At 36.1% G+C, this 25,296-nt stretch overlaps 1 protein-coding gene across 1 annotated transcript in view; it reads left to right on the forward strand.

The window, feature by feature from the left end:
* LRRC40 (leucine rich repeat containing 40) overlaps positions 1-25,296 on the forward strand; it is a 62,148-nt gene that overhangs the window by 10,262 nt on the left and 26,590 nt on the right. Inside the window, exons 4-9 of the mRNA XM_004699336.3 lie at positions 1,672-1,798; positions 7,202-7,325; positions 12,426-12,568; positions 13,612-13,784; positions 19,366-19,453; positions 19,551-19,596. Of these exons, the coding sequence (XP_004699393.1) occupies positions 1,672-1,798; positions 7,202-7,325; positions 12,426-12,568; positions 13,612-13,784; positions 19,366-19,453; positions 19,551-19,596 (701 nt within the window). The remainder of the gene's footprint in view (positions 1-1,671; positions 1,799-7,201; positions 7,326-12,425; positions 12,569-13,611; positions 13,785-19,365; positions 19,454-19,550; positions 19,597-25,296) is intronic.

The following is a 25,296-nucleotide window of genomic DNA, read 5'->3' on the forward strand; positions in this document are numbered from 1 at the left end:
AAAATATTTGATTTACAAATAAGGAATCCTACTTCGTGGAATTTCATTTATCACGGTAGGGTCTAGAACCGATTAACAGCGATAAACGAGGGTTCACTGTATTCACAGAAGGGGCTGAGATGAAAAGTTATGGCCCATTGCAAAGAACCATTGACTAGCATATACACCAGACTTTATATGCAGTGTTCTCAAATAGAAATAGCTATTTTTGCCTTTAGTGTTAAATTTAGGACCTAATCTCTACAAAGTAAGTGACACCATTGAGTGTGTGTGTGTGTGTGTATATATATATATATATATACATATATATATAAAATATATATGAGGGGCTGCTCACTAAAAAACGGCAAAAAGCTGTCCTGGGCAGAGCTTTTATACTATGCATTTTTCCTGCTAGGTGAGCATCGAGCAACGTCTCTGAGCTGGTGTACCCAGTGGCATCACCTGGGAAAAGGTCTCTTTGGCCACAGTGAATTTTTGCATGAAAGCAGTTTTGTCTGAACCTCATTTTTTTGTAATGGCCTATTTAAGAGAACTGTGCACCTGTGAAATTTTGTCTTCTGCTTGAGGAACAATGCCGCAGAAACTGTTGTGCTGTTGAACACAGCTTATAAGGACAGCGCTGTGGGAAAAACTCAAGTGTATGAGTGGTTTTCTCATTTCAAAAAAGGTGAAATGTCAATTGATGACAAACCTCGTTCTAATGTCTGTTAACTTCCTGGGCAAACAAAAATGTTGACTCATAGTGCATTTGGAGTTCATTCTACCAGGTCAGACTGTTAATCAAGTTTTCCACTTGGAGGTTCTGAAAACATTGTTTAACAGTGTGTAACCTAAAAGGCCTGATTTGTGGCAGATGGGGTAATGGTTTTACCACCATGACAATGCACCGGCTCACGAGCACCAGTTTTTGGCAAAAAACAGCATGCCTCTCTTGCCCCATGTACCATATTCACCTTATCTCGCTCTGTGTGACTTTTTTTTTGGTTTCCACAAATGAAGAGGTACATGAAAGGACAGGGATTTGATGAAGAAAAAAATGAGGGAGTTGCTTTCAGCCATCCAAACAGATGAGTTTGAAAATGTTTCCAAGAATGGAATCACAGATTTGACAAATGTATTAAGTGTAATGGAGAGTACTTTGAAGGTGATACAGTTGTTTTGTAAAAAAAAAAAAAAAAATTTTAAATACATAGCTTTGGGAAAAATTAAGAATTTCGTGGGTTTTGGGGGATACCCCGGCATATGTTTTTTTAATTTTTTAATTTTTTTTATTTATTTTTTTTCCCGGCATATGTTTTTGTCAAAATCAAATATGATTAAAAGTTCAGTCTGCCCTTTCACATTACACACAACATCAAGAATTGATTCTCAGCCAGTAATCACAAACTCAAAAATTATTTCTGTTTGGCCTAAAACCTTTTTCTTCCCTCCTTCCTCTCGGTCTTCCTTTTTCTTTGAACTAGCCATTATTTTAATGATTGCTGTCATTTTAATGAGTGTGTACTTTTGGGGTGTGAAGTTTGATAATTACTTAAAAATTAGTAACCATATTTCACTTTGGAAATAAGCCTTTAAGGTTGGTTAACAAAATGTCTCTCTTCTGTAGCTTTGATAGTTATTTATTGTATTGTCACCAAATTATTCAACATTTATCTTATCAATATATAGCCACAACAAACTGAAAATACTCCCGGAAGAAATCACAAGTCTAAGAAACCTGAAGAGCCTGTATCTCCAGCATAATGAACTGACATGCATACCAGAAGGATTTGAAGAACTCAATTTGGAAGATTTAGTAAGTTGTGGTTTTCCAAGTTTTGTATCATTTGGGCCTGGTAGGGTTTTACAATAGGCTGAGAAATCAAATGATGAGAAATTGGACAGATGATCAAAAACTTCACTTGAATTTGATTGGTAAATTAACAGTTGGAAACTTAGTTTTATCAAATAAACTTGTTTATTTCAGGAATTGAGTTAGAAAACAAATGAATGGGGATGACTGTGTTATTCAAAGTCTTTTACAGCCCGCAGAGTAGAGGAGGTTGCCTTTAGTAGATAGCAGTTCTCCTTTTTATCCTATTTATACTCACTCTCTTATAGCATATGAGTGTTCTGACCATCCCTCCAAAGAATGTCTTTTCTTCCCTTCCCTTCCCAAATGGCCACTTTTCCTAACAAAATTTACATTTTGTTTTACTCAGCCATAACTGCAAAACAATAAAGATACCATTTGAATCCTATTATTAAGCATAATAGGAGCTCTAATGGTGAGTAAGTGCTGGCCTAACTGGAGGGTTGGGGTTTGCACCCATCAGCCACTTTGCCAGGGAAAGATGTGCTAGTCTGATTCATAAAGATTACACTCCTAAAACTGCTCTTTTCTGTCCTATGGTTTTGAGTCAGAATCTAGTTAATGCTCTGTCATATGAGTCAGAATCTATGTAATACTGCCAGGTATTAATAGAATCAATTGATAACTTTAAATTATGCTTCATGCATCACAAGTAGTTTTTATCTCCTATATATCAGAAACTCAGGCGTAAAGAAGAAAATAAGTTAGAAAGACATGTACAATGAAGTAAATTATTTAATATGGCTCTTCTAGCCATAATCTTAGTTACTCCCATGAAATGACTTTTTCCTGATAGGTCTGGGTAAAAGAAGGGTAGGGGAAGACACTGATCGGATTCAGTTGTAGTGAATAATAACAATATTAATTGTGACTGCCATCCTGTTGTGTATAAAATGAGCCATCTCAGAAGCAGGACATGGGGCATTCTAACCATTAATAGCAAAAGAGACTAGGCAGGAGTGGAGTGAATCCTTGGACCCAAGATCCTTGCACATTGAACTTTCTTCATCTAATACAGAGCTGTGACCGCATAGGAGTGACAGCAGCAGGACCAAGAGCCAGAGCAATGGACTTCCCAGTCCAAGTGCAAGCAAGGCTGAGTGACTTTGGGCAGGAGACCGGCTTATGTTATTCATTAAGTAGTAAATTTTTAACAATTATTTGTAATTCTCTGGTTATGTAGATGTAAAGGAGAGATTATTAAAATTTATCTTTTTAAAGGGTCTTAAGAATTTCTAAGTTATTTTTATCTTTTCAAATAACTTTAAAATATTTTATTTTTTAATTCTTTTAGATTTGCAGCAAAGTGATAAAGATACTCTCATATCCTTCACCCAGTTTCCTTGTAATGTTAACATTTTACTTAACATGGTACATTTGCAAAAATTAAGAAATTAACATTAGCGTTATACTATTAACTGTAGATTTTATTTTCAGTTTTTCCACCGATCTTTTGTTCCAGGATCTAATCTATGATACTACATTGCATTTAATGTCAGTAACTTTTGATGTAAGAAATTTCTTAGTTGTATGTTGATTAAAGCTTTAGGCTGTCCTTCTAGCATTACTTATGTGCTACATTAGATAATTTATTGCTATGGCCACACATAACTCTGACCATACTCACAATTATGAGGGCTTAATAGGGGAGTTAATAGTGTGCCACAGCCAGAATTAGTAAACAGTAAGGATACAATAGTTGACTCATAGTAACACCTCTCCTCAGCCAAATTTCCAGTCCTCAGCCTTCAGCTGAAGGCTTCTTGGCTTCTGCCTCTGGGGTCAGGAAGCCAGCTCTGCCTCAGACCCAGAGTCTCAGTGCCTCTCCTCTGTTCTGTCTCATGGTTTCCTTGCCATGGTCTCTGGTCTTAGCCTGACTCTTTTGTACTATCCCATAGTGTCTATGCCATAGTCTGGTGTCAGCCTCTGACACTGCCACAGGCATCTTGAATGTGCTCTTCCGATGGGCCTGTATCTGAGATGCTCTTAAACACAGAAGAATGACTTTGATGGAAGCGTGGGTGGTTTTTGTCTTTTAGCAGACCATACTCCCAAGGAAACAAAGTGTGTAACTTTATTAAAACCCTCTAATAAGACTATTACTTAATCCTACCCTATTCCTGTCTGTTAGTATAGCAGAGAGCTCCTTCCAAAATGGGACAATAACTATCAATAAAGTCCAGAATTTTAATGTATCACTTAAAAATTATGGCTAGGAGGGTTAATTGAGTATAAGTAAAGACCAATTACCCTTGCAGTGTTGTACATTATGACTAAGATAGGAGTATGCCCTTTTGAAAAATGAGTTGACTTAATATTTTTACATTTTTTCTATCTTCTCAATGTATTCAAAGCTATATAGAGTGCAATTGTTTAATATTAGACCAAATGAAAGTCTTTAGGAAACTATTCCTTCAAGTATTTTTTCCCCTTATTGTTGCCACTGGCCCTACCTAATATTTTCTGTAATTAATGGAGTACTTTATCTAATTAGGATATCATTAAAAAATTATCTATTAGTTACTTATGTGAATAATAGCTGATATAATACTACTTTGCAAAATATGAAGATAACTTATATTCCCACTTTGCAACTCTTTATTCTACAACCAGCTACCCATGAGGCATTCTCTCTGACTCTCCAACCCTGAGTTTGGTCTCCACAACTCAGGACTCTTTTCTTCCAGCCCCTGCCAAATGAATAAACTCCAGATTTTTGGCTGGCTATTATTGCCACCAATAGATTTCATAATGTGCTAGAATGACTCACAAAACTCATGGAAATTATTACCTCTACTTACCCATTTATTATATTTGGAAAGGATACAAATGTAGAGACATATCAGGCAAGGTCTGGGTGAACTCCTGACAAGAGGCTTCCGTTGTCCCTAGCTATCTTTTCATGGATGTCCGGAAACCAGTCGTTCATGCCATGCCACTCTACTTCTCTGGCTGCGTTTGATAATTCATTATACTGGCCACATAGCTTACAGACAGTAGTCACAATTTGGAAGCTGTATTAGGAAAGTTAACAAGTTACTACTATTACCCAGGATCAGAAAACAGCAAGGCTACAGTCTTTGGTTCAGAGTACACTTCTTGTGGCCTACCTATATTTAAGTTGGAATCAAATTGATGACAGCAGATAACAGTAGTGTATCATTACTGTTTTAAAATCTTGACAGAAAGCAAAGATTACTAGAGATAGAAAGATACTAAATTATGGATAACATTATCAGGAATGAGAATTTTGGAACTATGTTCATGTAGAGCCTGTGCAGAGTAAAAGAATATTTTGTAGTTTAAAATCAGGTATGTCCGGGTTTTTATTTATTTATATATATATATATATATATTTTTTTTTTTAATCTTATTCAGTTTTATACTGAACAAATAATTCAAGAAGCTGGACTATATAAAGAAGAATGCAATAGCACGATTGGAGGAAGACTCATTAACAACCTGCAATATCCAGATGACACAGCCTTGCTTGCTGAAAACAAAGGGTTTAAAGCATTTTTCAAATGAATGGCAAAAACTGCAGGCTTTATTTTACATAAAAACTCAAGGGAAGGGAGGAATAAAAAAGAGAAGCTGATACCAAGAGGTCAAATAGAAAGTAAATGTTTAGAAAATAATGATGGCAACATATGTACAAATATTGTTATAAGAGCTCTAAGAACCACCAATAAAATGATCTTTTAGAAAAAAAGAAAATAAAAAATACAACTGGACCAATATATTTTACTTAGATTTTTCATCAGTGCTCATGGAAGCAGTGGTAAAGAAATCAAACAACATATTGCATAGGGCAAATCTGCTGCAAAAGACCTTTTTGAAGTATTAAAGAGAAAAGATGTCTGTCACTTTGGATAAGGTATATGTGACCAGAACCATGGCATTTTCCTCATATGAATGTGAATGTGAAAGCTGGACAATGAATAAAGGTTTGGCTGAAGAAGAATGGCTATATTTTGAATTATGGTGTTGGCAAAGAGTATTGACTATACACCATGGCGTGTCAGTGAGATAAACAAATCTGTCTTAAAAGACGTACAACCAGAATAAGCCTTAGACGTGAGGAGGTGAGACTTTGTCTCAGATACTCTGGATGTATCATTGAGAGGGACAAGCTCCTGGAGAAGACATTATACTTGCTAAAGTTAGAGGATCAGCAGAAAAGAGGAAGACCTTCATTGAAATGGTTTGACACCTTGATCAAGGGCTCATGAGGGAGTGTGGAGCGGGGAGGGAGGGGAAAAAGGAGGACCTGATGCCAGGGGCTTAAGTGGAGAGCAAATGTTTTGAGAATGATGAGGGCAATGAATGTACAAATGTGCTTTACACAATTCATGTATGTATGGATTGTGATAAGAGTTGTATGAGCCGTAATAAAACTATTAAAAATAAATAAATAACTAAAAAAAAAGAAAAGAAATGGTTTGACACAATGCTTGCAACAGTGGGCTCAAATGTAGCAATAATTGGCAAGATGGCACAAGACAAGATAGTTTTTTTTTTCCCATTGTACATATGAGTTGGAACTGACTGAACAATACCTAACAGCAAAAATAAAAGCTTTGGAAGCCCAAGGCACGATACAACATGATTTAGTATTAACAGAAACCTTCATATAAAATATTTTCTGAAGTCAGAATGCAGTCTAATCCCTCATGTACTTTTTGGTTGCACAGTGAGCAAAAAGTGTTAAAAACTATATTTGTTAAAAACTATATTGAGATTAATGATCATGAACTTGTCAATGAATGAGAGTTATAAAACTCATCAACTCTGAAATAATTTTTTATTGTTGTAATTTCTTCAAAGTTCTGAAATGTAAAATACCCTTTAGATAGATAGATAGCTCTCTTCCAGGTGAAGATACAACAGTAAACCATTGCTAAATCTTATCTTGTATCGTCTTCATGACTGCTGGTATTCATGAGTCCATTGTACTCACTGCAGCATTCTTTCTCACTGAGGGGTCTCCCTTGTCCTCCTTGGCCCTATACTCTAGGAACCAAGATGTCCTTGAGCGAATAATCCCTCCTGATGATCTATGCAATGCAAGTGAGTCCGTGTTCTGTAGTGAGCAATAGGTTTGCATTGACTGATCCTCAGAAGTAGTTTGTCAGATCTTTCTCTCCAGTCTGGTTGCCTGGAAGCTCCACTGAGACCTATTTACCACAGGTGACTGCTGGGAGTTGACACCAGCAGCATAGCTTCCAGCATCTCTGTGATATGCAAGCCACTAAAGTATAACAAACGGACATACTTGTAGAGGAAAATACCTGTTATGGACCATTTATTTATTATCATTCATTCATTGTTTCTCTTTTTGTCAAGGATCTTTCCAACAATCGTCTTACGAGTGTTCCTGCGAGATTTTCTTCTTTATCCAGTCTGGTGCGGCTCAATCTTTCCAGTAATCAACTGAAGAGCTTGCCAGCAGAAATGAGTAGAATGAAAAGTAAATCGTCTCTAGTTTTAAAAATAATGTGTAGATTTGAACTTGTTACTACTTAACATTTAGAGAAATATCAATATCACTAGTTATAGAGAAGTAAAATAATTGATTTTATGGTGCCACGTACAAACAGTAGATTTTTTTTCCCCAGGCCATTACTATTTTGCAACCACCTCCAAACATCAACAGCAAAATGGTACCTTAGCATATCAAAAGAAAACAAGATTATGAACTGTCATAAAATTGTATACCTGAAAAATTTAAGGTTTTGAAGCAGCCTTTTTTGTTCTCACCCATATACACTAATAGATCCCCACCCCCCACCATCATAGCAATAGTTTCCTTGTGGTTCATTGCATTGATGGGAAGAAACTGGCTTGTTTTGCTTGAGGGCCAAAATTATCAATACTTAAAAAAAAGAGAGATCAGTGTCAATATTTAGAGATTCTATTAAAATTTATCACTAAAGTCTCATATCTAAATTATTTTAGAACCTGATATTAAGCGTTGAAAAAAGTTAAGATATATTTCAGTATTCGTTAAATAAATACACTTCATCATTTTAGATTTCTTAAGAGTCCTAAATAATGTGGGGTTTCTCTTTATGTAAAGGCAAACTATTATTATTTCTTTGTCTTTGGCTATACTCTGTGCCAGCTGTAAACTATTTTGGTAGTACTGGGGGTTAGGCAAGTCCTGCCTGGCATCGTGCTTTACACTGCTGGTCTCAAGAGCAATAGTTAGAAACCACCAGCTGCTCAGAGGGAGGAAATGAGGTTTTCTACTCCCATAAAGATTTACCATCTCAGAAACCCCCAGGGGCAGTTCTACTCTGTCCTACAAGATTGCAATGAGTTGGAATGGACTCGATGACAGTGAGTTTTTGAGTGGTTTAGGCAGTGGACTTCTAACTTTAAGGTTGACAGTTTAAACTTATCAGCTGCTCCGCAAGAAAAAGATGATGCTGTCTGTTTCATAAAGATTTACAGTTTTGGAAAGCCTATCTAGGATCATTATGACTTGGAATCGATTAGATAGCAGTGGGTTTAGTTTTTATTTATTTTTGCTAATCATATATAAGGCCTTTAATTTTTTTAGACTTTTTTTGTAGAGACGGTTATAGAAGTGATTTTCTACAGTTGTGTATAGATTATCTTAAGGTGAAAATGTAAAATTGTGTAGTTTCACTTTAGATTAACAGCAAGTTGTTATTTAGGAGTATATTAGATCTTTCATAAAGTAATTTTGTATTTTGAGGGGCCTTTACCCAGATACCAGCAATTAAAGCTCTACTTGTCTTTACTAGTTTTCAATAAAGGAATTGAAGTCGAGCTACACATAAAGCTTGCTATCTGCAATGGAGATAACATTTGAAGGCATACTTTAAACAAAATAGAGCAATAATTTCACGAGAGGGGAAAAAAAACAGGGAAATCAATAAGAAATACTTTGAACATTTTTTAAGGAATACTTACAGTAATTTTTCAAATATACTATATAATTATATATATAATTATACTTTCTGTACCTCAACCATGAGTGATCGTTTTAAGCTCTCACCAGTAGGACATTTATTTGTTATTTCACTACTAATGAGTAGGTCCTAGGAACAATGTCCTTTATTTGTATGGTCACTTATGACAAAAAATTTTTGTGTGTATGTTATTTTACCACAACAGTTCTAAGAGGTTGATGGAATCCATATTACTTAAATTTTGAAGATCTACAAACCTAAGCTTCGGAAAATTAGACAGTAAATTTTAGAGCTGGGTCTTGAATACTTTTACAATAGTCCCACGACTCCTTCCATGAGGTATTGCTTGTATTCTTAGCCACTGCTCTTCAACGCAAATAATTGCGAAAGTTACAGTTTCTAACTTTATAATGAATCTCTATAAAATTTGCTGGATTTGGAGTTGGTCAGATCATGGCATTTTTTCCAGTACTCTACACAAATTATGTTATGTTATTAGTTGAATGCTGCTGCATTTGTTTTGGGGTCAGCAAATTCAGCTATTAAACAAAACAGGGTAAAGCAGTGTGAGGATCTGTCAAACAGTGTTGGTACAAAACTAGAAACCTTTTGTATTAGTCTGGGTATTTTAGAGAAACAAATCCACAGAAACTCATGTATAAGAGAGAGTTTTATATAAAAGGTAAGTGTGCATCAAGAAAACATCCCAGCCCAGTGCTGCCCAAGCCCACAAGTCCAACATTAACCCATTAACCCATATGTCCAACACCAATCCACACAGTCCTCCTCCATCTCACAAAGCAGACGCAACTGCAGGAGGAAAGCTGAGTCAGTGAACGTGTAAACATCTCAGCGCTGGCAGGGGTCTCCACACAGCTGCTCCAGCACCCAGGGCTGCATCAGGGTAGCTCCATGTGGCTTCTCCTTGGGGATGGCTTGCAGGAAGTGAGCATTGCAATCTGAAGCAGGGAACTGCTAGGCAGCTGCACACTGGTGCGACCATCACAAAGCAAGAGACCCGAGAACTAGAAAGGCAGGCTCACCGAGCCATTTATCCCCCTGACCTTCAATTAACCCCACATGTGTGTATAGGCCAGGTTGGCACAATGAACTAACTAACTCACCTTTATTAAGCAAAAATGTCCAATGTGAAGCTGTTTTTTCCAGACATGTCCTCCATCATATAAACTCTGAAGGCAGTGTTTCCATCTTTCCAAACCCTCCTGTGAAGAATTCTGTGCTCTGTTCTTCGAACAGTAGATACCACAGCAGAAAGGGGTTTGGGGTTCTTAGGGAGCACAAAATGTATTTCTTTTAGTCATTCTTTGAGTTATGTCAATAAAAAATTTGAAAGGACAAGATCAGAGCTATAGGGTGGATGGTGTAATGTTTCCCAACCAAATTCACATAAGCCAGCTCTTGCTATCCTGGTAAAATAAGCAGAAGCATCATCATGATAGAAAAATTCTTTGTCTCAACTGACTTGTCCATTTTCTTACACATGCAGTTTTCTTAAATATTTTCATAATAATTCCCCGTGATCATCTGTGCCATCTGTGGAAATCTATCAAGATCATTCCTCTGGAATCCCCCAAATAGTCACCATACTTCTGAGTGAACTTCTCTGCCTTGGATTTAAATGCCCATCAGACCCTCACAGAAGCCATTGTGTTGACTGGATTTTGCTCTCTAGATCAAATTGGTAAACTTAAGATTCCCCCCAAGTTTTGATTATTCCCTAAAACTGGCTTCATTAGCTTCTATCTTGCTTAAAAGACTGATGGGAAAGTCAGTTGTATGAGCTAGCTTCACGTAGCACGTTTGGCGGTCATTGAACTGAAAGCTTACTGAATCTATTCTGTTTGTTTAAAATGGAAAATACTGAATCATGCGAGAGCCCAGCTTCAGAAGCCATGCATCATCAGTGTTCTACAATCTTCCACTAATTTCTGGACTTTAGCCATAATTTCTTCATTTCTTAAGGTTGAAAATCTTTGCTCTCTCAGCTCATCTTTTGAGTTCTTCCTAACCGTCCTTAAAATACTTGCCCCTTTTAAAAACTGGTGCTTTATGTGAGGCAGCATTCCTATGACTTTTTGGCAAATTTTCAATGATTTGGGATGATGCTTACTAGAGCTTTCTTAATTTTCTATTACCCCTGAACCTAAAATCTGTTTGTTTTTTCCCCCATGGCCAAAAAGTATCATTCATGCACCCTAATGATGCTGACAAGTTTATTATTGAAAAAAAACTTATCTGTAGCCATACTTTGATCACAGAGGTTTTCTTTGAAATAATCTCTCACATATGTTTGAACCAGAATTCAAGTCGAAATACTTTCTGACTTACCTTCAGATATTAACACTCTTAAATTATGCTACAGTTGACAAACTTAAAGTATATTGTTGTTAGGTGTTATTGATTTGGTTCTAACCCAGAGTGATCCTATTTATGTGCCACAGAACAAAACACTTCTGGATCCTCCACCGTCTTCACAATTCTTGCCATGTTTGCTGCGGCCATTATATCAATCTGCCTTGTTGAGAGCCTTCCTCTTTTTTACTACCCCTCTACTTTACCAAGCATGATGTCCTTTTTCAGGGCCAGCCTTTTACCATTAACATGCCCAAAGTAGATCAGTGTATTTCGTCATTCTTGCTTCTACGGAGCATTCTGGCAGTATTCCTCCAAGATCTTGTTCTTTTGGCAGTCCATGGTGCTCTCAATTTTCTTCACCAGCACCGCAATGCAAATGCATGGATTCTTCTTTGGTCTTCTTTATTCCATGTGAAACTTTTACATGCATATGAGGCAATTGCAAATACCATTATTAGTTGGACTCCAGTCAACTGCATTGGATTTGGTACATGGATGGAAAATGAAGGAATCTGTAATTTGGATTATGGAGAAAACCGCATATTGAAATCAAAAGGGAAATAATTTCTGTATTCTTCATTTTGTGTTCTGACTTTCTTTAATAAAAATGTAGGAGGTGAGAGAATGATGGTGTAAGTAAGGGCATTCTACTTGAGTTATAGTGGATGTTCTTGTCAAAATTGTTGACTAGAGGCATTAAAGAAAGCATTTAGTTTAAAAAGGGATGTAAATGGAATGGAATATATGTAAAAATTCAACACTTTTTGACAGAATCAACTTGCCAAGAAATACTGATGTTTCTAAGTCACTAATAGTTACTTGACATTCATTTATACAGTAAGTGTGCATGAATGTCTATATGTCTCCAATTGCATTATAATTTTTCGTTTTAAAGATGAGTAATACCTGAGGGAAGTAGTAGTATCTCCTAGAACACAGTATGTACATTTCTGAGTACTTTAACAGGGTACTGGAGTACTTGATATTTCCATCTATAAAGATAACCTGGCCTATTACTAAATATTAACTGTAATATAATTAGTTTGATTTAAGTATAATTAAGTGTAAAAGCACTTAGTTTACATGTGTTAAGTTTGATGGTATTCTACTAGTTCTGATTAATGTAGCACTAATGATGAAATAGGTTTATATGTTCTCCTGGTGATTACTTAGACATTCTTTGAAAGTATTTTGACCATCAGCCATTATTTTTTCTATGTTAAAGTATTTTTATTTTCCATTACATATTACAGGATTAAAGCATTTAGATTGCAATTCGAATCTCCTGGAAACGATACCTTCTGAATTGGCTAGCATGGAATCATTAGAATTACTTTATTTGCGGAGGAATAAATTGCGTTCCCTGCCAGAATTTCCTACTTGTAGATTACTGAAGGTACTATTGAGATGATAATTAAGTTACTATATATTCCCCAAAGTTAATTATGAAAATGATGTCTGTAAAGCCTTATAAAACTAATCTTATTTTAGTTTGGGAATATGTATTAGTTACAAGAATTGTACTTTTCTTTTAATATTTTTAAGTATTATGAGTAATGACATTAACAGCACTTTCAGTAGTTGAGATTTTTAAAAAGTAGTTACCTTAAGAATAAGAGTTTGTCCATTTATTCTGATAAGTAGTGGACAGATGAAGAACTTTCAGATGATAAACTAAAATGAGGGCCATACAGTAGGGGACCTGAACACAAATAAGGACCTTGTATCTAATTGTAGTGTAAATATCCACCGTTTTCATGTAACTGATCATAAACAGGTCTGGTTAAAATCAATTTCTTATGGTTTTGTGTATAGAGCACTAATATTTTCTTCTAATTTTACTTTTTTCATGTATATGTATGCATCATTGTGTTTTAAAAGAATCTCTTTTAAACAGAATGATAAGTGATAGAATTGACTAAGTTACATTTACATTGTTAATTATCAGTCTAATAATTACAGATTCTGTTAGTAGGAAATCAGCATATATCGTATTCAGTAACAAATAAAAATGTTAAATAAGAAATTAATCATAGTATAAAATAACTTTAAAAATCAATAGTGATTTCTCTTTAACTCTAATTTTTCATGAAAAATAGTTCTTAGATTTGTAATTTTTTAAGTTCTACAAATGACTACTAAATAAATTGCCCTCAATGCCATGGTTTTTAAGTTTGATGTTTCAACCACATGAAATGTTCAATGGTTTCCAAATTGCTAAAAATTCCATGTGTGTGTGTGTGTGTGTGTGTGAGTGTGTTTGTGCACAATCCCATCTGTTTTCAGCTGTAAGTAGCTTAAATGAAACTGATAATTTAAGCACATTTGTATTTAGAAAGTTATGGGAATTTTTCTATATGTTTTCTATGATTTGAAATGTTTATTACCTGGTATAATGTTGCATACAGAAATATATAAAGTTGATCTTTGGTTTTGTAGGAATTGCACGTTGGTGAAAACCAGATTGAAATGTTAGGTGCGGAACACCTTAAGCATCTGAATTCTATCCTTGTGCTAGACCTGAGGGATAACAAGTTAAAATCTGTTCCAGATGAAATTACACTGCTAGAATCTTTGGAAAGGCTTGACTTAAGCAACAATGATATTAGTAGGTAAGTTTAAAGCTCATATAAATAAGAAGTAATACCTGAATTTGGTTATGGTTCATAAGTTAAAATAGTTTTAAAAAACAAGCAGAGATTTTTTAATTGATCCAATAACTGTGTTGTACAGATATAAAGAGATTAATTTGATTTTATCCTTGAGAGCAAAAGATTACTTAGATGTTGTCTTTGTTAGCAAGCTTCATCTGCTAAATGTGTCAGCTATATTTATAAGTTACTTTAGACCACTAGAGCATAAGCTCTAGGAGGGAAAATTTTTTATGTGTTTTGACTTTTCCATCTCCGTCTGTTAGGTCAGTACCTGGTCCATAAGAGTTACTTGAATTTGTGAAATTATGTAAGCCATAAAGAGATGTAAAATGGTTGGGGATTTCATAGATGAAGTGACATTTTAGATCATCGTCTGGGCTGGGAAAGCGTTACTCGCACAGTCTTCTAATACTCCAGTCCCCATCATGGCAACCATTAAAATATGATCAGGATTTGCAAATGCAAAGGGAAGGTGGTTAAAGATGATCTATTCAATCCTCCTTACATGAAGAGTCAACACAAACAAAGCTTAGTAAGTTCAGAAAGTTGCAGAATATATTATGAGAAGAGCAAGCAATTTGGTTGAGCTGTAAATAAGGTGTCAGTAGGGACGGTGTGGAAATATAGGGCTTGGAAGATAAGTTGAGGTCAGGTGCAAGAGATCCTTGGAATGCCCATGGAGACAGTTTGCATTAGATAAGACGCAGGGAGCTTTTGGAAGATTGTGAACAGAGCCAACTTGATTATTTTCTCATTTAAAACAAAAGTCTGGTGATAATGGATTTGCATATATTGGATAAGAATGGTTTTATAGGTGGGAAATATAAGTAAATATTAGATTGATCTAATAAGATTTATCATTGTAATCCACTTTATAGATTTATCTCATATATAATGAGGTCCTGTAGTGACAGATGAAAAGAAGGGGCAGATGTGAGAGGTATAATGGCTTAGAACAGCACAGTTCTCAACCTTGGGTCGCAACCCCTTTGGGGGTGTCGAAGGACCCAAGGGTCGCCTAAACCATAGGAAAACATATTTCCCATGGTCTTAGGAACTGAGACACCGCTCCTCTGTCCATCTCTAGGCAAGTCATCCCACTTGCAGATGCACCCACATATGAGTACCCGGCCACATATAAGTACTATGCTACACCATGCTTCAAGACAAACTTTCATTTATTTGTAATTGAAAATAAATATTTCACAATATATAATTACATATTGTTTTCGTGATTAATCACTATGATTTACGTTCGGTTTGTAACAATGAAAATGCTTCCTGCATATCAGATATTTACATTACGGTTCATAACTAGCAAAATTAGAGTTATAAAGAAGCAAAAAATAATTTTATGATTGAGGATCACTACAACATGAGGAGCTGCATTAAAGGGTCACGGCTTTAGGAAGGTTGAGAACCACTGTTTTAGAATAAGCAGCATGTAGCAACTGACTGGCTATGTTGCAGATTGGGAGAAGGAAAGTGGTAATCAAAGAATAAAAAATTACGTAGCCATGCTGTTTAAAGAGAAAACTAGAGTTGACCTTTTAACAACATGGATCTGAACTGCCTAGACCACACAGATTTTTCTTTTTAAAAAAACGTGTGATACTTGTTTCCATATGAGCAGTTTGTCCATCTAGTATATTGTGTATCATAGCAAAACTGACCCCTCATATCTCACTGTGTTTTGTACAATACCATAAGCCTCGAGTAACACCTCAGGCCCCATACTAAGTGCTACTAAGTGGTTCTGGAAGTGCTTTTAAGAAGCAGAAAAAAGTCATAACATTAAAAGTTGGATAGCTTGATATGTACTGTAGATTGAGCCTGCAGCTGTGGTTGCTTACTACCTTTCAAGATAAATGAATCTAGTAAAAGGTCCATTATAAAAACAACAATACAACCCTCCCTCCCACAAGACATTCATGAGGTTGTTGCTGCAGCTATACCAGCAGGTGTGAAAACCTTGCAATTTTTGTGAAATACCTTTTTATTTAGTATTGAAAATGCTACTTGAAATAGTTACATTGGAAATTTTTTGTTATCTTTTAATTCTATTTTCCCAGAGTCTTTTCTGAAACAATCTTGTTTGTCAAATATATGTCCATTGTTCTCGTTTTATTGGTAAGGTTTTCAGTCAGCAATAGTTTTAGGAGAGTCAGAAGTGATATAGGGATTTTCAACTGTACTTGGGATCACCATCCCTATTGTTTTTTAAATCTTTTTATTGGGGGCTCGTACAACTCTTATCACAATCCATGCATACATCTGTTGTGTCAAGCACATTTATACATTTGTTGCCATCATCATTCTCAAATCTCTTGCACTATTTAAGGGTCAACTGTGCTTACAGATAAAAAAATAAAATTTAGACTTACCCAGGTTATATAACAATTAGTTGTAACAGATTTTTAGCTTGGATGCCAGAAAAGTAGGGTATTATTCACAGAAAAAGAAAATTTAAGGCATATTTTTTTCTATGTGTATTTGTATTTTTTAAAGGAGAATGGCTTTCACTGTGTACACATTGTATATTTTATGCTTTGTTCATGGATAGGAATATCCTGATAGCAACCACTCTTTTCATTTATGTAACTGTATGAGTTATTGACCTGGCTATTCCCCAAACTGCTGCATCATACAAGTAATGAATGAAATACTTTCTTGCCTGTTATGAATATTTACATACAAAATTTCACTTCATGTAAGATTTATTAAAACACGCATTTCTGATAAAATCTAAGTCGAAACTTAGCTAGGGTAATTGATACAAATATTTCAGATATATATGTTTTTCTTCTCCAGCTCTGGAGGTAAAGTATGCATTTCTCCCTGCCATCCTTAAAATTGTTGTGGTTGAGCCCATTGTTACAGTCACTGTGTCCATTTTGTTGAGGAGCATCCTTTTTTTTCACTGCCCTTCTGTTATAGAGAAAACATTTTACTCTCTTTATAATACGAGGGTGCTTCAACAAGTTTGTAGAACTAAAATATTGATTCCTCTCACATTACCCTTCTCTAAGATAAAGATTTTCCACATGCTAACCACATAGTTTAAAGAAATACAGTTATCATGTACTCTTCTGCTTAAAAACCTTTGAGGGCTCTCCATTGTTATAGTTCTATATCACAAATAATGCCATGTCACTGAGTCACTAGAGAAGCTTAAAAGAAAATGGGAAAAAAATGTTTCTGAGGCTCCAGTGAATCGATGGGGCCCCTAGAATAAGAAAATAAATCTCCGTAGATTTTGATGCCTCTGCTAATCTGTAGCAGAGGATCCTTGGTAGCACAGAGGGTTAAATCTTAGATTGCTAAAGGCCAGCAATTTGTCTCCACCAGTTGCCCCACAGGAGAAAAATGAAGCAGTCTGCCTCTATAAAGACTTACAGCCTTGGAAACCCTATGAAACAGTTCTGCTCTGTCTTGCATGGTTGGGTGGGGTCGAACAAGTTTTGGTTGGTGTTCCAACAAGCATTTAGGAACCACTGTCTTGGAAGATAAAGTTCATATTTCTTGGCATAAGATTCAAGTACATTTCATAAGTCAGCTATCAGTCACTGTCACTTTATTGTCTCTCGTCCTCCTCCAGGTATCCTGCTCTTTAAAAACTACACCGAACTATAAGATACTGAGTCTTTTGTTTCTTAACCCTAGAATGCCCTTTCCCTGCTCTACCACCTAATGGAGTCCCGTTCCTTTCTTTAGATCCAATTTCAGGCTTTGCTACTTCTACTTACATCCTTGCTCTCATAGCAACTTTAATGGTTTTCTCTTTATATGTTTTTATGTCTTTTTCATTTGTTGATGTATAATCTATATGTAATTTACCAGTTCAATGATATAATCTAATGATGTTTGACAAATGTGTACATTTTCATAACTTGCCAGAGTTTTATATATATATATATATTAGCCATTTCTATTTACTCAAAGTTTGCTCATGCCTTTTACAGACAGCCCCTTCCCTATACCCCAATGCTCTAGCAACCAGGGCTTTGTTACCATAATTTAAATTTTCCCATAATTGCATATAAATGGAATCATATGTAGTATTAAGTTAAAATGATGATGGGGGTGCGGGGCCAGCCCCCACCGCTACTACTACTCACGGGTTCAGTAAGCACAATTGTATGGTTGAGATATATAAGTTTTATATTAAAGTCATTGAGAACATGAGAGATATTACAGTAATGCAGTTAGACACATTACATGGTAGCACTTCTCACCTCAGCCCAGCTTGGTGGTCCACGTGGAGAGAGGGGGAAGGGAAGGAGGGTAAGGGAACAAAGGAGAGGACTGGAGAGGAGAGGGGGAAGAGAGGGGATCCAGCGAGAGGGGTCAGAGAGCTCTATATTGCTGACCCACGCCTATATACCTTTTGGGGCCATGCCAGCCCACTAACAGGTATAGACATGCGTCACAGGGAGGGGTTGTACTATAGGTTACATAGTAATGAGAGATGTTGGTCTCTGGGTCTCCATAGGAACCATTATCAGTAGGGTGAAAACTCCGCCTACAGGAGGCTGTCAGTTGTCCCCAGACGCAGGGAGCAGGCCTACCCCTGTGGTGGGAAGAGACAGCAGTCTGGCAACTGATTGCCCTCAGGGGAGGGAATGCCTGCGCATCTCACCGCCCCTCATAATCATACAGCATATAGATTTTGTGCCTGCTTCTTTTATGTCACATCAAGTTTTTGAGATTCATTATTGTGATTGTAGTAGTATGTTCGTTTTTATTTCTGAGTTCTGGTTTTTTTTCTGGATATACTACAATATACTTTGGATATTTTCATTATTTTCAGTTAATTTGGCTATTATGAATAAACCCTGGTATGAACATAAATGTATTCGTCTTTGTGTGGACAGTATTTTCATTTTGCTTGGGTAAATACAAAGGAATGGGATTTATATTGTAAGCAATGTTTAAAAATTCTGCTTTCTATAGTAGCTCTAATATTTTGTAATCTCGCCAACTATGTGTGATAATTCCTATTTAGTATATTCTGTTAGAACTCTTTAAAGGTGCGGACCTTTTGATTGTTACACCATTGCGTTGAATTTGCATGTGCTTAATAAATAAATGTTATTGAGATTGAATAGATTTATAAACAAGTTATCTTCTTGTGTTATCAAAATAAAAAATAACTTGTTGAATGAAAACATGAATTGGGTGATTTTTTTCCCATTTTTATTTGTCATCTTTTTTCATTTATAAAGAAAAAGAACAAAATCAAAACAATTATTCTCACTGAGGCATGCCCATTGTGGATCACTGATTCATTTAAATTTATATTCTAGAACATTTACTTATTAGCATTGTTTAACACATGTTTTATAGCTCAGAATCTCTTAACAATCTCAGTATGACAGTTTTAAAAGTAAATGTGGTTTTTATTTTACATGTTCTGGCTTCCTTTGAGACTATTGCAAAACTTATAATTTGTTTCACATTGTTAGTTTTATAGTCAACTATTTGGTTGAATTTTACTTCTATCTAATGTTTTCCTTGAAATGAATTTCATTTTTTATAGTTTACCCTATTCATTGGGAAACCTTCACTTAAAATTCTTGGCACTAGAAGGAAATCCTTTGAGAACAATTCGAAGAGAAATTATAAGTGTAAGTTTATTTAGAATTCAGCTCTTTGTTTTTAATTTGAAATTCAGACATTTATCTTGATCTTGGTGAATATGTGTCTATTTCTCCATCCTTCTAGAAAGGAACACAAGAAGTTCTAAAATATCTACGAAGCAAGATCAAAGGTACTTTTCTATTTTACTCCATATTTTGAAGGATAACATGAGCACTCATGAAATGCTTATTGTAAATAAGTTGAAATGTTCCTTTAAGTATAAATATTTAGAAGAAATACTCTGGAATATGGCTGTAATTCTGTAATTCATGACAGTAAGTATGCTCAGGTTACAAAACATTGTTAAACTCATAATGATAATATTCTATAATACCTGTAATTTGTGTCTAGTACACCAATTCAAAAATACACCCACTCCTATTTGGCATGGTTAAGTTCTAAATTTCAAGTGCTTAGATGAAAATCAGCATTACGTGAAAATGGAGGACGACCACAGAAAATCACAAAGTGGAGATGATTGTATCATTATGTGGGAGTCCTGGTGGCATAGTGGTTACGTGCTTTGCTGTGATTTGCGAGGTCAAAATTCAAAGCCACCAGAAGCTCTACAGCAGAAAGACAGGACGTTCTACTCTTTAAAGAGTTAACAGTGTCAGAAACTCACGGGGAGAGTTTACTCTGTCTTATCGGGTCATGAGTTGACATTGACTCAGTGGCCGTGAGCAAGATATCATTACATAACTGCCAAAATATCATTATTTAGCTGTCAAATCAAGGAAAATCATGGCCCAACCTGCTTGGTACATAGAATTTACCATCATAGCTAGCATCGTTATCTGTACCGCTTGTTTTTTGCTACTGCCAGGAGTATATTGTTAATGTGCAAAGTGGGTAGATATTTTTATTGTCATCGGTATGAAATATTGAATAACAAGATAGCCAATACATGAGGAATAAGTAAGTGTACATAATAACAGAGATTCAATAAGCATCTTATACTTCCACTTTGATTTTCTAAAAGAGCAAAATCTGACCTTTATGATAGAGGAAGAAGCTTCAGAACGGCTGTAGATAAATGAAATAAAAAGATAATGGAATTTTTCACAAACTTTTAAAATCCCTTCATTATATGTTTGGTTGACTGGGTAACGTAAAAACAGGTATTTGTAACAGCTGTGCATGTATAACTTTGCTAAGCTCTAGCAAAAAATACAGATGAAGCACATTATCAGGATATGCTTTAGCTAATTTAGTATATAATTATACTATAAATTTAATTTTAATACTTTATTAAAAGTTTGTTTTCTCCTAGTTTTTATGTCTATTATTTTGTATAAACTAAAGCTTGAAGAAAAAGATAAATTGTACCAGTGCATAAAGGGGACAACAAAACTTGTGAAAAGATGGAATTAAAAGATAATGGAATTTTTCCAGGTAGTTTTTGAAGTCCCCTTGTGTCGCTGCTAAAAAGCTACTATAAAATTCCCATGGTCAGCAGTTGGACTGAATCTAATAGGCAGGTATTCTGGTCTGGGCTAGACGTAGCTGAAGCTTACTGATACAAGGGGCTTCAAAAAGTTTGTGGGAAAACTCCATTATCTTTTTTCTTTAAATCATTTTATTAGGAGCTCATACTATTCTTATCACAATCCACACATACATCCATTGTGTCAAGCATATTTGTACATTTGTGGCCATCATCATTCTTAAAACATTTGCTTTCTACTTGAGCCCTGGTCTGTTATCTTTTAAGTACACGTTTCTATAAACTTTCTGTAACCACCTCATGCATTTGCAGTCATGTAGTGTTGGTGGCTTCATTCACGTTTCTGACAGTCAGACTAGCTGTCAACTTGATTGCTGAGACACTGTAGCCTATTCCTCTGTAGTGGCTGTAGAGTCCACAGTGCAGCATGAAAGAGGGCAAATATCAATGTGGAATTGCTATCATGTCATATCTGCTACTGTCTCATTGGCCAACGTAAATCACAAGATCAGCCCAGAGTCAGCATGGGAGAGCAGGGTGGAAGAAAAATGAACAGTATTTTATTTTTGTTATTTTTTTTAAAGATAAATTGTTAGGTACTTTTAGTTCATTTTTAAAATTATTACCTTGTAGCAAGTTACTGCCTTTATTCAGTACTTAAAATGCCCACACATTCTATTGTGGTTAGTACTTCCTTGCCAAAATATACTGCCTTATTTTGGGCATTTAGTAAATGCTTATTGATTAGTTGATTTGATGAATTGAAGGGTAGATGGATATTGCTTTAGCTTCCAAGGGAGTTAATTTCTTTTCAGTTGAAGAAATTCAATCCAAAACAGGCCTTTTATTTGCCTTATTTCACTGGTCTACATTTTTATTAGTTTTTTTAAATTGAAATTTAATGTTAATAATATTCCATATGCATAGTCTCCTTTTAATACTATAAGACACTTACTGTACTGGTATGGAATACTATCATTCTCTTTTTTATTATGAAACTTTGGAGGGAGTGCGTTTTATGGTGGTAAAATGCATGCTATCAACTTTCTGTGGAGCTTAATAATGTAGTGCCCAGGCCACACTTTAGGCCAATTAAATTAGAATTTCTGGCAGTTTGGGCATAAGCCTTTCAACAACAGGGTAGAATTGGGTCTAATTGCCTTTAAATCTAGAGCTCTGCAGACAAAGTTAGACCACCTTATTGCTGTGCTCTTTTCAGCTTTCCTTGTTGCTCTTAAGATTTTTAAATCTTAAGCTACAAGCGGGGACCTGACAACCATAATGGATTATTTATCTGGGGATACTGAATAATCCAGAAACATGAAATTACTTATAATTTTAAAATAATTTTAGAATATTTGAAATTTATTAAGAAAGTTGTCTATGATAACTCTTGTCTGTGATTCTTCAAATATATAAACTTACACTTTTGCGTAAAAGAAAAATCTTCGCTTTAAAAGGGTACTCATTTTTGGATTGGTGTAGGAGAATACATCCTGCTGAAACAACAGGACAACATTCCAGATTTCTGTGGTGCTCAGAGTTTGTGCCTGATTTCTAGATAGTCAAGAGACCATTAGGAAAAAGCTTCCAATAACTGGTATGGATTACTCCATAAACATCTCACCCTTTTCTCAGATCCTAAAAATAATACATGGAAAGTAGCTATTATTATTTATAAAAATCACAGTTTGTAACAGTTAAAGCTTGTCTGCGTAGAAATGATGGCTTTTCCTTGTATACCCCAATTTTATGTCATTTGAAAGGGTCTTAAATGGAAACCTATTTCCTGCCAGTCTTTCCCTGGCAAGGGAGAACCACTTGCCTGGACTGTAAAGTGTATGCTGTGGATGCTATGCCTACACCACAGCTGAAGACACTCAGAAAACGGCCTCTCCCAGCTATTTTATTGATGACCCTAAATGATTATTATAATACTTTTAACCCTGCTAATAAATATTCATGCCCTCATAATTCTTGAGGAGAGCAGGGGATGGTTTAGCCTATTATTGTATCTTTTAAACTTTTCTGGCAATCATTAAGCGTAGGGGTGGTACTTTGTTTTGAGACCTAAAGATGCTAGCAAAGAAAGGAACCATGAGAATCATGGCTGTCTGCCTTGTCCAAAGGATTTATTCTTCTCAAATGGATTAATTTATATCCTTCCTAGAGTCTGTGCAGAAGTCCCAGTCCATCTGGGATGTAGATAAACTTTGAAACCAACAGCAGCTCGCCCAGATAAAGGGCTCTCTACCCCCTTAAACAGTTACAGTCTTGGGAACTCATAGGACCAGTTCTACCCTGTCCCATACTGGGTAAGAGTCAATATTGACTCACTGGCAGTGAGTGTTTTGGCTTTTTTCCTGTAAAGTATATTATTTATCCTTTGTGGGAAGGAGTAAAATAAATTTATGAAGTCCAATTATCCTACAAGTAAAATGAAAGCAAATATAATTTTCCATAATGATGCAACTGTTTTTTTTATATTGTTGAAGTCTTTTTTTTTTTGGTAAAGAAATCACAAAGCCACTTCTTTTAAATGTATTTTTTTTTCCTGTTTTCTTTTTTATACCATATGATGGCAGTATTAAACAGTCTCTGGAAGTTAGTGAGGGGTTTAATAGTGGTGAATCTGAGTATTTAGAAATTTTAGCAAAGTATTTATTGAAAATAAATTTCTACATTTGATCTTTTTTTTCATAAAAGATCTGGCACTTGTTTTCTTTTTTATCATTTTATTTGGAGCTCATACAACTTGTATCACAATCCATCCATCCATCCATTGTGTCAAGCACATTTGTACATCTGTTGCTGTCATCATTTTCAAAACATTTTCTTTCTACTTGAGCCCTTGGTATTGGCTCTTCATTTTCCCCCTCCCCTCCCCCGGCCTCCCTCCCTCCCTCATGAACCCTTGACAATTTATAAATTATTATTTTTTTTTTTTCATGTCTTACACTGACTGATGTCTCCCTTCACTTGCATTTCTGTTGTCTGTCCCCCTAGGAGGGAGTTATATGTTGATCATTGTGATCAGTTCCCCCTTTTCCCCCTCACCTTCCCCTTCCCCTGCTGGTATCACTACTCTCATTATTGGCCCTGAGGGGTTTATCTGTCCTGGATTCCCTGTGTTTCCAGCTTTTATCTGTACCTGTGTACATGCTTTGGTCTAGCTGATTTGTAAGATAGAAATGGGGTCATGATCGTGGGGGGCAGGAAGCATTAAAGAACTAGAGGAAAGTTGTATGTTTCATTGTTACTATACTGCAACCTGACTGACTCATCTCTTCCTTGTGACCCTTCTGTGAGGGGATGTCAATTGTCAACAGATGGGCTTTGGGTCTCTACTCCGCACTCCCTCTCATTTATGTTGATATGATTTTTTGTTCTGAGTCTTTGATATCTGATACCTGATCCTGTCAACACCTCATGATCACACAGGCTGGTGTGCTTCTTCCATGTGGGCTTTGTTGCTTCTGAGCTAGATGGCCGCTTGTTTATCTGTAAGCCTTTAAGACTCCAGATGCTATATCTTTTGATAGCCGGGTACCATCAGCTTTCTTCACCCCAATTGCTTATGCACACATTTTGTCTTCAGTGATCGTGTTTGGAAGGTGAGCATCACAGAATGCCTGCTTATTAGAACAAAGCCTTCTTGCGTTGAGGGAGTACTTGAGTAGAGGCCCAATATCCGTCTGCTACCTTAATACTTAACACATAAGTATATGTACATAGATCTGTTTCCGTATCGCTGTATAAAAATATATTTGCCCTTGATCCAGCCCTACAAGGCCTCCCGCACCCTCCTTGACATTGATTTTGGATCACTTGTTGTTCCCTTGTGCCTGTGCTTGTTAAAACCCTCTTCCTTCCTTCCCCCTCCCCTACCCCCATGCTCCCCTGATCTGTCATCCCGTTGTTCTCTCTTCTGGCTTGTTTATGCTGGCTATCCCTTCCATGTAGACATGCTATGTACCATCACCAGACTGAGTGCAACGAGGCAACAACAGAAAGTAAAACAATGTCTACAACAACAATACACACATATGCATACATATATAACCGTATGAATAGTTCAGGGTCTGTTTGTTTTCTTTCACGTGTGCTTTCCAATCAAGTCTGATTGGGTGCCATGCCCCAGCGTCGCCTCTATCCCTGAGGACCTCACTGCTCTGCTCCCTCTGCTGCTCTGATGCATGCCTCCAGGGGCTGATGTTCGACGTGGTGAGCTCATGGTGGGCGCAATTCCCGCTGTTTGTCTCCAGTGCTGTCCCCAGTGGTGCAATGCTGTCCCCAGTGGTGCAATGCCTAAAACCCAAATGAAGGCAGAACATGATAGTGGGACAAGAGGAAAGTACAAAGAAACAGAGGAAAGAACTAGGA

The sequence above is a fragment of the Echinops telfairi genome, unplaced genomic scaffold (assembly GCF_000313985.2).
Source record: "Echinops telfairi isolate 266 unplaced genomic scaffold, ASM31398v2 ScPeMD7_443;HRSCAF=831, whole genome shotgun sequence".
Lineage (NCBI taxonomy): Eukaryota > Metazoa > Chordata > Mammalia > Afrosoricida > Tenrecidae > Echinops > Echinops telfairi.